Source organism: Micromys minutus (genome assembly GCF_963924665.1).
Source record: "Micromys minutus genome assembly, chromosome: 8".
Taxonomy (NCBI): Eukaryota; Metazoa; Chordata; class Mammalia; order Rodentia; family Muridae; genus Micromys; species Micromys minutus.
Window position 1 is genome coordinate 39251078 of NC_137977.1, and position 14490 is coordinate 39265567.

Genomic DNA, 14490 nt, shown 5'->3' on the forward strand with positions numbered 1-14490 from the left:
AGACACTTGATAGGATGTCAGGAAAAGCCATATCTAGAACACACTCCTGCGGTTCCAGTATTCATAGACTAACAAGAGGACTTCTGTCCTGGGTGTGTTCTGAGCTATATAGAAGGACCAGTCTCAAAATAGAAACAACAAGGAGGAGATTGGACCTCCATGGAGAAATGCTTATATAACATTTTGGAGGCCTTGAGTCATGTCTTTAGCACAGCCCTTCCCTAAATACAACAAATATAAATTATTTAGATTCTTAGAAACTTATGCCATATTAATCTAATGTTATAGTTATGCCATATCTACCTACTATTTTAATAATTTCTAACTTGTCTTAATTAATGTATGTAAGTGTTTTGCCTGAATGTAAAAATATGTGCATCACATGCAAGCTTGGTGCCAGTGGAGAACAGAAGAGGGGGTTGGGTCTCCTGGAATTGGAGTTACAGAGATGGTTGTGAACCACTATGTGGGTTCTGGGAACCAGACCTGGGTCCTCTCTAAGAACAACTGTTTGTGAATTATTTGATATAAGTACCCTTAAACTGAAAACTGCTTGTGTGTGCCTTGTCATTTTTGTGTACTTAATTCTGACTTTAAAGAATAGTAATGTTACTCCTTGCTGAGATTCAATCAAAGAATAATAAGTATGTTCTATCTTCCTTTAGAGTACATAACTATACATGTCCTGTAGATTTCAAGACTTGCTTTTCTTCTTTCCTTTTTGAGACAAAGTCTCACTATGTAATACTGGTTGGCACTAAACATAAAGATCAGCTTGCCTCTGCCTACCACAGTACTGGGATTAAAGGGCTGCACTGTCCCACCTGGCCTAAAATGTGCTTTTTTTAATGGCAGGCTAAAGGGTGGGGATATTCCCACTCAGCTTCCTTACTATGTTGATATGTGAAAACAAAGGTGAGACTCTCAGAACAGTACAGCAAAGCTTTTTGTTTGCTTGCTTGTTTTTGAGACAGGGTTTTACTATGAAGTCCTGGCTGGTCTGGAACTCACTATGTAAACCAAGTTGGCCTCATATTCACAGAGATCTGTCTGTCTCTTCTGAGTACTGAGATTGAAAGAATGAACTATGACGGTGGTTCACTGAGGCTTTACCAGTTTCTAATAGCAAAGTTAATTTTGTCTGTTCTTCATTTTATCTTCTGCCTTATCAGTGACTTAGGTTGGTAGAATAGCTTTTAGGATTGTGTGTGTGTGTGTGTGTGTGTGTGTGTGTGTGTGTGTGTGTGTGTGTGTGTGTGTGTGTACACCTATCTTTGTGGTACAAATTAATATATTTAGATTAATTTGAGTCAACTTATTTAGTAGTGAATTGTTCACATTTTAAGAAAATCCCCTAGTAAAGTCAAGTTAGCCATATTCTAATTTTAAAAAACTAAAGAGGGCTGGAGAGGTGATTTATCAGTAAAGAGCACTAAATGCTCTTCTACAAGGCCCATGTTCAATTCCCTGTATCTCACAATCACTGTAACTCCAATTCCAAGGGATATATCGTCCTCTTCGGACCTCTCTAGGCATTACAGTGTACAGACATGGAGCCAGGCAAAACACTCATATACATAAAATAAAATACAATTTTTAAAAGTTTAAAAATAAAAAATAAAAAGCTAATGTTTTAAGAGATGCTCATGCTCTGGGTCACAGTGACCCTTTTGTTTGGAACCCAAACATTTCTACCTTTTACCCACCTGTATCTCATTATCCTTTTTAATGTTTAAATGTTCAGGTAAAGCCTGTTCTGTTCTGTTCAAGTAAAGCTGACTTCATTGTACCTATCTAAACTGGCATGGAGCACATCTTATGCACTTAGTCCCATGTGCCCCATTCTTTCTTCTTTCCTCATGGGATTTGTGCTATATTATGTCATTTATGTGATTGTTATCTTTATAGCTTAGTATCTTTCTTCTAGTACAAAATAGTAAATTCTATAAAGGAAGAGATATTAATAACTTTTGCATGCTGATGGATTCTAGGACCTCACAATAACATGTATTCACTGCTCAGCAAATGGCTGTTAAATAAACAGGTGATTGTCATCTAAGACCCACAGTTTTCTAGTCTCTCACTTTGTTGACATTGAATTTTAAGAGATAGTATTTTTAACTCTATTCATCTTAAGGATTTTAAGCAGCTGTCTTTGTTTTGCTTTATCTAAGCACACAAATAGAAACTGGGAAGCTCCAGTGAGTCTTCTCAATTCATTCTACTTAAAGCAGATCTGAGCTACCACTGGCCACCTCTTTTACTTCCTCAGCCCTTGGTAGGTTACTAAAGGAGAATAGCAAATGTAAGATCAGTCTGGGCTACTAATGAGAACTTGTTTTTTTGTTTTTTTTGTTTTTTTTGTTTTTTTTTTAAGAGGACTTGGGCTGGAGAGATGGCTCAGTGGTTAAGAACGTTGACTGTTCTTCCAAAGGTCCTTGAGTTCAAATCCCAGCAACCACATGATGGCTCACAACCATCATGTAATGAGATCTGATACCCTCTTTTGGTGTGTCTGAAGATAGCAACAGTGTACTTTATATATAATAAATAAATAAGTCTTAAAAAAAAAAAAGAGGACTTGTTGAAGAAATTTTAGTTCTTATCAAATTAGAACCAAGGACCAAAACCTGATTGTTTAAACAAAAAGTATTGATAGGTAGTTTCCCAATTTAGAGTCAGTAGTGTTTATACATGTTGTTGAGAAGAAAATATACATAGTGGTATATTAACTTAATTCCCCAAAATTATAACTGGAAACAGTAACTCTGTCTAAAGAAACACTGCTACACAAGCTCATAGTTCATATATCCTTCCTGTCATAATGAGATATTGATAAAGTATTTCATCTGTATCCCTTTCAAAAGATGAGCAAAGAGGCTAGAGAAGTAGCTCAAAGGCTAAGAGTACTTGCTGACCTTGCAGAGGACCTGAGTTTGTTCCTAGTATGGTGGCTCTCAACTGCCACTGAGTCCAGGTTTGGCCTCCATGGGCACCAGGCACTTACATATACATAGAAAATAAAAATATTTTTGTGAATGAACAAAAACTTTGATTCTTTAACACTCCCCCTGTCCCTGGAAACAGAGTTTTATATGTAGACCTAGCTAGTCTAGAACTTGTTGTGTAGATCAGTCTGAACTCAAACTCACAGAGATCTACCTGACTCTGTCTTCCAAATTTGCCTCTGCCTTCCAAATTTGCCTCTGCCTCCCAAATTCTCAGATTAAGGTGTGTACCACCATGCTTTTTCTGTTCAACTGTATGAAATTCTAGATAATTATAGTGAGTGCAGACTAATAAGATATAGATTAAGGATACTTTTTACTTATTTATTTTTATTCTTTTGTTGAAACACAATTTAAAATGGTACTAAAATAGAATCAATTCAACTCTTGAAATAGGTATCTTCAAAGAACAGTAAAGCATCCAACATTGCTTCAGGATCCTGACTTACGGCAGTTCTTGGAAAGCTCAGAGGTATTTCTACTTCAAAATTTCTCGCTCATATTTGTTATAACTAATATAAGATTAGATAGTTAGTCAACAGTTCAGTGGACATAGTAAAACCATGCTTTGGGGTTTTTGGTGTTGGTTAACTAAATTACTTGCAAATACCTTCTTTTACTAATAGAGGATGGTCAGTTCCTTTTTTGAAGAATTTAAACTGAACTTTATTAAAGAAATGAGAGATAATTTTACTGTTGCTACCCTAATTGTTATTGTTTGAGATTTAAAAACAAAACAAAAAACTTTGCTTGGGTCTCAGAATTTTCTAGAAGCTCATAAGCACAGCCTTCGCAAAGTGAGCATCTCTGCTTACCAGCATCTTGTTTGTGCTCCAAGACAGCAGGCTGTGTTACAGTCCAGCAGTTTCCTAATGTGTTTTGACAAACAGTGTTTGTTCTATCTAAATGTAAACGTGCAGGAAAAAAGCAAATGGAAAGCCTATTTTTTAAGTTTTCCTTTGAGAATGTACAAGTAGTACATTTGAGAAATTAGATCTCACTGTTGAAATGTGTGAGGGTGAAGAAAATACAGCCTCTTTTCTCTTTTCTTCTCTCTCTTCTCTTTATTTTGGGAGGGGGTCCCTTTTGTGCCCAGTTAAATCTCTAGGCTTTTAACCGGTTTGTTTGCCCTTATTTGTCATTCAATTCCAGCTGCCGAGAGCAGTTAATACACAGGCTCTGAGTGGAGCAGGAATATTGAGGATGGTGAACAAGGCTGCCGACGCTGTCAACAAAATGACAATCAAGATGAATGAATCGGATGCAGTAAGAGCTGATTTTTCGACTTGAATAATGAAATGAATTAATGAGCCCAACAATTGCGTTTTAAAGCTGTACAAGCAGAAAATAGGATATTAATTTGCTTATTGAGTTCAGTTCTCAGCTACATCAGTTGACCACCATGGTTATATATGGCTAATTTGCTGTTCTAAAACAAGGAAGGTAGCTTGCTATTGGTAACCTAATTTACAATGGTTTGTTCGGCCTAAATTAGCCCCATTTTTCATTTTTTTTTCTTAGTGGTTTGAAGAAAAGCAACAGCAATTTGAGAATCTTGACCAGCAACTTCGGAAACTTCATGCCAGCGTTGAAGCCTTGGTCTGTCATAGAAAAGGTTTGTTAGCTGTGTTAAAGGGAAAACTCTGAGGTGATCGTGACAAAGAGAAAACAAGGGTTCCAAAGAATATTCTGCTGCATGTGATGTACTTAGGCAGCTGAAGCAGAACTGCCATGAGTTAGAAACTAGACTGTCTGAAAACAGAAAAAATATTTGTGTCAATATTATTTAAACATTTCCACTGTATTTTGATCTGACTTCTAGCTTAAAATTAGAAAAATCAAGAGCTTATAAAACCTTTAATTCAGATTAAAATTACTACTCAATTGGTTGAGTAATTGTTTAGCATATATGAGTAACTGAGTTCAGTTCTGTGAACTGAACTATGGTGTGCAAAACTAAAAAGTATTTGTATTGTGCCTCTACTTCTTGGAAACCTCTGTGAATTATTTTGCTCATTTTTTATAGTTCTTAGGGGCAGAAGGCCCTGGATTTGAACTCCAGCATCACATAAACCAGGCAGTCAGGAGTTCAGGGTTATCCTCTATACAGGAAGTTCAAGGCCAGCCTAGACTAGAAACTAAAAAAATAAAGAAGTTCAGACCACTATATTTAAAACTAGGATTGGGAGAATAAGTAGCTCATAGGAAATTTGAGTTGGAATTCTTTTAGTCCACAGAGTAATGGTATTTGACTCTGTTTGTTTTGCTTTGTTTGACTTTGGAGTGGAGTATTTTTAGATTTCAAGACCCTTCATAATGGTTTTCTAAAATACTATGTGACATAATGCTTAATAGATTTCATTAGTTACTTGTGTGGTATATATATATATATATATTTCTTTTTTTAGGTTTTTAGTTTTTATTTTATATGCATTGGTATTTTACCTGCATGTCTGTGGGAGGATGCCAGAGTTACAGACAGCTGTGAGCTGCCATGTCGGTGCTGGGAATTGAACCCAGGTCCTCTAGAACAGCCGGTTTTCTTAACCACTGGGCCATTTCTCCAGCCTCCATATGATAGTTATTTCTATATAATAGTTTGTCATAACTTCATTGTTTGTATTATATATCTCTTAGGAAGTGGGCTTTGGCGTTTTAAAAAAATAATTATATACTATGCAGCAACAAAATAGTTTTCAGAAAATGTAATTTTTAGTCATTGTCAGTAGCCTTTAAGAACATGATTTTTCTTCATTGAAATGTTTGAATGGTTGTGCTAAAAATAATCTAGAAATTCTTATTGGAGAATGATGTGAGTTTGAGAGCAACCTGGACTAAATGAGTTCCAGGCTAGCTCATGTCTCAAAACAAACAAAAAACAACAACAACAAAAACCCACCCTCATTTAACCCTTAGCATCATTGCACAACAAACAGAAAAGAACTTAAATTGATAATAAATTGTATGTGCAAGCTTACCTCTTTTCTTTCTGGGTAGATAAGATTCTTATTAAAAATTAAGATGTAAGATTTTTTTAAAAAATAGAAATACAATTTGAGATATTATTTTCAATGACAAATGTTTGAATGCCAAAGAATATAGTATAAATTAATTATTTTAAAAGTATTATTCTTATATACATAAGAATAATGTACATAAAAGTATTTTTATGTACTTCTGTATTCCAGTGTGTGATTTGCAAACTTAGTTCCTCCAGAATACCAGTACATACTTTTAACCTCAGAGCCACCTCTCCAGCCCCATTAGTTTTTATGTTTATTCTTTCTATATTAGAAATACACTCAACGTCTTCAACAGATTGCAGAAGACAATAAATGAGCACTTTGGTATGAAAAGCGAAGGCAGGTTACTGAATTATTCAGACACGATTCATTGTCTGAAGATACAGTGTGTGATTCTATCTTGCTGGGGCTGTGCTGGGACTGAATGTACAGACACAGGATCCTCCACACCATAATGGTGCTTCTGTGGGCATTTATGCCCAAGGCAGTTTATTGGCTGTTTCATATCAATTTAAAATGATTAATAAATTCATATTTTAATTAGTGAATAAATACAATTTAAAGAGAATGAGTATAGTGTTAAATTTTTACTATCAAATACTAAATGCTTTATTTTTTCCTTTTTTCTTTTTTAATTTCAGAACTTTCAGCCAACACAGCCGCCTTTGCTAAGAGTGCTGCCATGCTAGGTAATTCTGAGGACCATACTGCTCTCTCTAGAGCTTTGTCTCAGCTTGCAGAGGTTGAGGAGAAGATAGACCAGTTACATCAAGAACAAGCTTTTGCTGACTTTTACATGTTCTCAGAACTACTTAGTGACTACATTCGTCTCATTGCTGCAGTGAAAGTAAGCCCTATTCTACAAGTCTTCTAACATTTTTTACTTAAGCCATTTGCTTTAATTTAGATTGAACATGATACAAATTACCCGTAACACGACAATTTGGGTAGCAGATGCAGGAGGGTCACGTGTTCAGAGCCAGTCTGGTCTACGTAGTAAATTCAAGGCCAGTCAGAATTACACAGCAATACACACACACACACACACACACACAATTACACTCATTTGGTTTTCTATTAGATATATACATTTAAGTGTAGAAAATCTTACATTACAGTACTACATAAAAAATTACTTCACAGTGAGTACTTGTAACAATATTTTCTTCTCTTAGTACATGAATAGTACAATAAACAGTTTTTAAGTCTAAGGAACGTCAAATAAATGAAAATGCACATTTATTTATTCATATGTAAGTTTGCAACTACTTACATGTATTTACTCATTCTAGCAGTAGCTCTGGTCTCATTAGTCAGAACGGGACAAAACTAGGAGTGACTGTTGTTCATGTTTCAGGTCTTTACAGTGAGTTTGGACAATAAAAGGATTTTCTGTCTATTACTCAGATGTGTAGCCTCATGTTTATAAATGAAATGAGACTGAATTAGACCATGATTATATTATACAATGATAGTATTAAATTTTAAATAAACCTGTTTCTGAATAGGTACAGAAGGAATCTAGTTCAGCATTCGTACTCCAGCTGGGCTGTCAGTTTGTCAACATTTTCAAAGATACTTTGTGACTCTGCAGTGTCTGAGTTACTGTTATAGGTGAAAGTCATAATGGAGGGATTAACTGTTTACGCTACACTTTTCCTTGGATTCAGACATTTTAGAGAGCTATTGAAATCATCTTCCTTTCCTCTCTGTGCAAACTGATATTCATCTTTGGTGAGAACACTGCCTATTTATTGATGTTTGCGAGCTGTCTCAGGACTCAGCACTTCCAAATGGTGTTTTCTTAAAGTTGACAAAACTTACCAACTTTGTATACTCTTGTATGTAACTCCTTATGCTTCTGGTGAGTTTTTTTTTATTTTGTTTATAGCTATTACAGTTTATAGTTTATACTTTATCGTATTTAGGGAGCTTTTATTTTTAACCTCTTTCTGGTCTAGTTTTGAAGACTGGATATCTTTTATTGTTGTTTTTGGGAGTATTCTGTAGCTAAGGCTGGTCTAGAACTCCTGATCCTTCTGACCCCACTTCTAAGTACTCAGATTACAAGCTGTTAGCATATCCCCAACATCAGGCTAGGGAAGAAATTCAGAGTGCGTTTTCCAACCCTGTCCATTGGCTTTCTTTTTGGTCACACCCTAGTTGCTCTCCTATGTCTGTATCTCACTTCTTTAGTCACGTGATTTTGAAAGGCCCGTGAGGATAAGCTGTGGATGTGGTTGACTCGTCTGTTAGAGTTTGTGTGTCCAGTTTCATTTAGTTTTGCCTTTTGGTTTTAGGGTTTTTTTTTTTTTCCCTTTCCACCGTGTACAGGACTTTACTGTCTTATTTATTGTTTGCTTCTTTTCTATTAGAGTCGTCTATGACGTTCTTCACTTCAGTTTCTGTTACTTGGGGTGCCCCTCTTTTTTTTTTTGACTGGGTCTTACTGTGTAGTCTTGGCTTGATTAGAACTAACATATAAACCAAGCTAGTCTCAAACTTAACAGCAGTCCTGTCTCTGTCTCCTGGTACTGGGATTAAAAGGACAGGCCTGGTTTGGTCCATTTTATCTTTTTTTTTTTTTTCTCCGTGTAGCCTTGGCTATACTGGAATGTGACTTGTAGACTGTAGACTGGACTGGCCTTGATCTCACAAAGATAACACCTGCATCCCCCTATTCCAGGATTAAAGGCATGACACAGCTCGGTCTCTTTATATTTTCAAATTCTGTATTTTCCAGAACAAAAATCTTTCTTATATAGTGTTCAATAGAAGAACTTCTACATCAGTACTTTTTCATTAGATACATCTTTTTTAAGACTAACTCTTTTACATCTTATTGCAAAGCCACATTTAAAATCCTAAAAGCTAGTGAAATTGCTGTTGGCATGCATAAATGTTTTCATTGTCTCCATATAATACTAAGATAACACTTAAATACTTGGCATTATAGATTTCAGTATTATTATATTTATATTGTAATGAGAGTATTTTACAATGTTGTTTAATACCCTTATGCAATCCACTTACAGGGTGTATTTGACCATCGGATGAAATGTTGGCAGAAATGGGAAGATGCTCAAATTACTTTGCTCAAAAAACGTGAAACTGAAGCAAAAATGATGGTTGCTAACAAACCAGATAAAATTCAACAAGCTAAAAATGAAATAAGAGAGGTAATTAATAAAATATTGTTTCTTTACTCCAATTTTTCATGTCATTCATATATGCATAATTTTCTTTTTTCTTCTGAATCATTCATTACTTAGCTATTTCTCCATTTTTTTTATGAACTGTGTGAGTTAGTTAGAAGTATTTAACATCTTTATCATCATTAAGTGTCAAAAGCCCTCTGTTACCTCACATAACTAGGAAATGAGTGAAGAAGCATGCCAGGAAGAAATCAAAAGTTAACCTCTGCATTTTGTACATCTCTTTTTCAAATGGTTTTGATTTCAGATGGTTACTCATTTTGTATCTAAAAATGGTTTTAAAGGTAGACCTACCCACATTTTGTTCTCTGGGCAATATTATCCCCCATATATATGTATTATATATGGTGTTTTAATAAATTTGTATAAGTTTATTATAATTTATACACTTTTTTTGCCATGCTTCAATAAGGAAATTGAAGAGGTAGGACAACCTTTATATTACTACAAATAAGTACACCTGCTCTTTGCAGAGTATGAACCAGTGTTTTGGTTACATAGTGGGAATACCATTTCATTGCTTAAATATTTATTTTAGCTGTTTCATTGGTCACTAGTCACATTTTGTTACCATTCTGAATTTAATGGTTATGAGTCTTCAGTAGATAATAAATAGTTCCATTGGAAAAAACCTAGTCATTTTGCCATTACAAAATGTTTTCAGTGTTTATCAAATCTATTATTTCCATAAGCAGATGAATAAACATGGGTTATTAAAATTAATATCATTGGCATATTTTGAAATGTGTAGCAATTTGTTAGTGAGCTTTATACTCAATTCTTCCAGTTGTATCTAATAGGTTTTTGTTGGGTGGATCTTTATTTGTTGGTTTTGAGACAGGATCTAACCGCATCTCCTTAGGCCAGCATGGGCGTTGTAATCCTCCTATACCTTCTTTCACAAAGTGCACATCACAGCCAGAGCTACCGTGTCTAGCGGGACATTATAGGTCATTAAATATGAAAGTATTCTAGTCCTAAGTAAATGTAGCAATGAGTTATTAATGAAATTTAGGCTGCCATGTATATCTACCACTAGAAAGTGAAATACACTTTTTTTGTGTGTGTACGGGGTGTGCATGTATGCGTATGTCTGTGGGCATATGTGTATGTGCATGGACATAACGTATGCATGCATATGGAGGGAAAAGTTTCATGTTGGATGTCTTACTCCATCACTTTCCACCTTATATATTAAGTCGGGATCTTTGACTTGAACCAAGAACTTGCTGATTTCACTTGTCTAGCTGGCCTGGGATTACAGGCAACTGTCATGCCCACCCAGCATCTCCATGGTGCTATGTCTAATCCGATTATCATGCTTGCACACCCAGGGTTTTACCCACTGGATTGTGTCCTGGGGTTCTAGATTCATGACTGAATCAGGTTAGATTCTGCTATTGAGCTTTCTTTGTTCTCTTAGGTATTTTGGTTAAGTTAGATGAGTAATCATGACAGTGTATTTTTTCCAAGTAAAAGTAAGCTTTTTTTTTCTCTTGTTTTCCTTAGTGGGAGGCGAAAGTACAACAAGGAGAGAGAGATTTTGAGCAGATCTCTAAAACAATTCGAAAAGAAGTGGGAAGATTTGAGGCATGTATACTTACGTACTTTCCTTAGTTTTGGTACAGCTCTGTGGGAAATTTTAATTTAATTTTCTACTAATATCCTTTTTTAATGCATTATACTTTACCAGAAAGAACGAGTGAAAGATTTTAAAGCTGTTATCATCAAGTACTTGGAATCATTAGTACAAACACAGCAGCAGGTGAGTGAGCTCTTTTCCTTGTAGCATCTGGGGTTTCTTGGAGAAACCCATTTTAAACCCATTTTCTTGGAGAAAATCATTTTAAAGATGATTAACAGGTGTTTAAACTGAAGGAAAACTTAAAACTGAACTAAATGCTAAAGTAACTGATACACTGTTCCCAATATTAGGCCATAAAAAGTCACAGGGGGTCCTGGAGAGAGAGGTCAGTGGTTAAGAACACTTCCTGCTCCTACAGAGACCCAGAATCAGTTCACAGCATGCACACTGCAGCAGTTCCCAGGCAGTCCCAGTGGGTCTGATGCCCTCGGCCTTCTGGAACACCAGGTGCACATATGGAACACATGCATTCATACAAAACACCCGTGCACATGAAATCAGATACATCTTGAAAAGTATCACATAGACAGTTTTCCTATTTGAAGTTCATTCTGTTTTGGAGATGGGCTCTTTATATATCCCAGGGTAGCCTGGAAGCTGCCATCCTGGTGCCTCACCCTACCTAGTGCTGAGGTTATAGTGCAACCATGGCCCCTGCCTTTACAGTCCTTGTTGGTTTCTTTCCTTGTCAGACGGGGAAGACTGATAGAATAGTGCCCCCAGTACATTTCTCCCTCCACAGCATACACAAACTTAGACTAAAAACTACATTTTTAAAGTTTTCTTTGTAGTATTTTGATAATTTTGTTTTATTTGGAATTTTTGGTGCTTGAATACTACCTATAACTGGCATTTGTTTCCTTATGAGCTTTCATGATACATTAAAGTCTATAAAAATAGAATTTTGCATATACAAATTAAATAAATTTACCTTTTAATAGAAATAATTCTTCTAGTTAGTTTTAAAATGTTCAAAAATAGAAATATATAGATATCTATCTTAAATTCAAAACAGGTACTGTGGTAAAAGCCTGTGATTCTAGCACTTAGGAAGCAGAGGTAGGAGAATCATGAACCCTGGAGGCCAACCTATTCTGAATAATAATAAGTTTCAAGCCAACCAGGACTTTGTAAAACAAATGAGTAAAAACCAAAAAGTTAGATTTTTAAAATGTAATTGCCAATTGGTGGTAGCACATACCTTTAATCCCAGCACTCGGGAGACAGGTGGATCTCGGAGTTGAAGGCCTTCCTAGTCTACAGAGTGAGTTCCAGGACAGCCAGGGATACACAGAGAAACCCTGTCTTTAGAAAAACTAAGTCAGAAAAAAAATTGTTTCCAAAAAAGTTGCTTTAAATTAACTTTTTACTGTATCATTAATCTGTTCTCTAGATGACCCAGAAACTGGAAACTGGTTTTCCTTATTCAGTGTTAACTACCCTGCCCCTTTCTTCTACTCCTCATAACTAGCCATAGCATAAAATGTAAATATCCTAGAAATTAGGATTTGCTTTATGTTGGAAATGGTCGTCATAATTAGGTAAATTTCGGGTTTTTAACTGTTTAGTAACAGTATATTTTCTGGATGATTTTGCATAGGACTAAGAAGTATATAGAATAGATATTTTAAATTATGTTATTTATACCAGAATCTGTAATTAGCTAGGAGTAATGTTTAAATAGGTCTATATTAATTCTGTTAATAAGACATCTGGTGGGGAAATGATCCATTTAGGAAGCACATGTAGCCAAGCACAGTGATGAACACCTGTAGTCCCAGTGCAGTGAAGCACAGACAGGACTGTCACAAGATCATTCCAGACACGGTCTGTGGAGCAGGGAAACTGTCCCAGACAAAAACATTGAAAACCTAAGCAGAAATCACACACAGGATCTGTTTGATCCGCAGGCATAACCCCAGGAGTGGGAGGCTGAGGCATAAAATCCCGAGATGTAAGGCCAGCCTGAGCCAACAGTGATACATTTTCTCAAACAGATAAAAACAGATGATCACCAGTAAAAATACGTATAGTTATATGAATAAATGTGTAAAAACACTAAATTTGTATTAGCTGCTTATGTATATACTTTTTTTAAAAAAAAGAATATATGCCTTAAAATAACAAAAATGTAACAAAAATATCTTTTTATTATCGCCCACAGCTGATAAAGTACTGGGAGGCATTCCTACCTGAAGCCAAAGCCATTGCCTAGCCTTATCCCTGTTCAGGAGACATGGATTCCTCAGTGAGATCATCTAGAAACCATCTAAATAAACCGCTATATATTTTATGAATTACATGTGGGTTTTTTATATATAAAAACATATGCGCTGACATTTTATTACAAGCTGCATGTCCTGACCTTTGAATTAAGTGGACGGTGGCATGACATTCTGCAATACTTTGCTGAATTGAACACTATTGTGTCTTAAATATTTGCACTAAAAGGTGCACTGCAAGGCCAGAAAATTTTACAGTCTTCTTCCTTTTATGTTTTGTAGTGTGTTTCCCCTCATTATGAAGCAAATTAGCAATGTATTGATTAATGTTCACTTATACATTCCTGTACAGAAATTATGATTTTTTGTGATTATAGTAATAAAATGATATTACTTGTGAAATATTAGTAATAAATTATTTGAGTATATAAACATGTTAGGGATCTTTTTTTAATAGGAAAAATACTTAATTCTAAATGTATATCATTAATACTGTAATTCCTTAAATATTTTAATTGATATGAAATGCCAAATTCTTACATTGAATAGTTAAATGACATTTATAAATTGTCTTATAAAGCAACCATAAATCAGGGAACAATCGTCTTGGTCATTTTAAGTAAAGAAGAGAATATTTTAAATGCCCAGTTTGATAGGAGAGGATGGGCATGCAGTCATGCCTGTAATCCTAAGCACTCGAATGCTGAAATTAGTGGATCACTGTGAATTCAAGGCCATTCAGGCTGAGAGAGTCAAAACAAACAGCGGTGCTGTGTGTCACAGATTTCTTTTTTCTTTTCTTTTTAGCTCATCTTGTTGGCTTCAAATATTTTATTGTTGCCTCTGTTTCTATTTCAAACCAAAAGTAGGCCGTCAATAGTCACTGACAAAGAACCGGTGTCATGTTAAAACACTTAAGCTAAGGGCAGCAAAAGCAAATTTGAAGGAAAATGAAATGTACTGTCTTTGACAACCATGTGTACCTTCTTGAATGTCCTGTTTGGAGACTGATGATCAGTGCTTAGTGATGATGGAACGATAGTTAAGACTGGCATGGTGTTAGTTTTCCCTCAGTCAGGTATCAGCAGCATGCTGTTAAAGAGGTGAGAAAACTTGGCCAGTCAAACCTCATTCTGTGTTTTTTGGCTGTCTGCAATGGCAGGATCTTAAGAGCATAGCAGTAGGGAAAGGAAGGGTGCTGTGGACCCTTCCTTCAAGAGTCACTAACAATGACACAGTTCTTTGAACTTCTCTGAGTTGCCTGTTCAACCTCCTGCTCGAATATAGTCACTAGCTGTCCCCTTGTCACAGGGTCCGGAAATGGTGTGCTTTGTTGCAGTCTCTTCCAGCTCAACTCTGAAGTACCCTTTGATGCCC

The 14490-nt window shown here is 35.7% G+C and overlaps 1 protein-coding gene across 2 annotated transcripts in view; it reads left to right on the top strand.

Annotated features, from left to right (window-relative positions):
- The window catches only part of SNX2 (sorting nexin 2), a 36719-nt gene extending 23531 nt beyond the window's left edge, over positions 1-13188 (top strand). For both annotated transcript variants that reach the window (XM_080919806.1, XM_080919805.1), the window contains 8 exons: positions 3405-3480; positions 4161-4274; positions 4530-4623; positions 6673-6878; positions 9067-9210; positions 10756-10840; positions 10944-11011; positions 13056-13188. In XM_080919806.1, coding sequence (XP_080775932.1) covers positions 3405-3480; positions 4161-4274; positions 4530-4623; positions 6673-6878; positions 9067-9210; positions 10756-10840; positions 10944-10945 — 721 coding nt within the window. In that variant the 3' untranslated portion in view covers positions 10946-11011; positions 13056-13188. The remainder of the gene's footprint in view (positions 1-3404; positions 3481-4160; positions 4275-4529; positions 4624-6672; positions 6879-9066; positions 9211-10755; positions 10841-10943; positions 11012-13055) is intronic.
- Positions 13189-14490: the final 1302 nt, after the last annotated feature.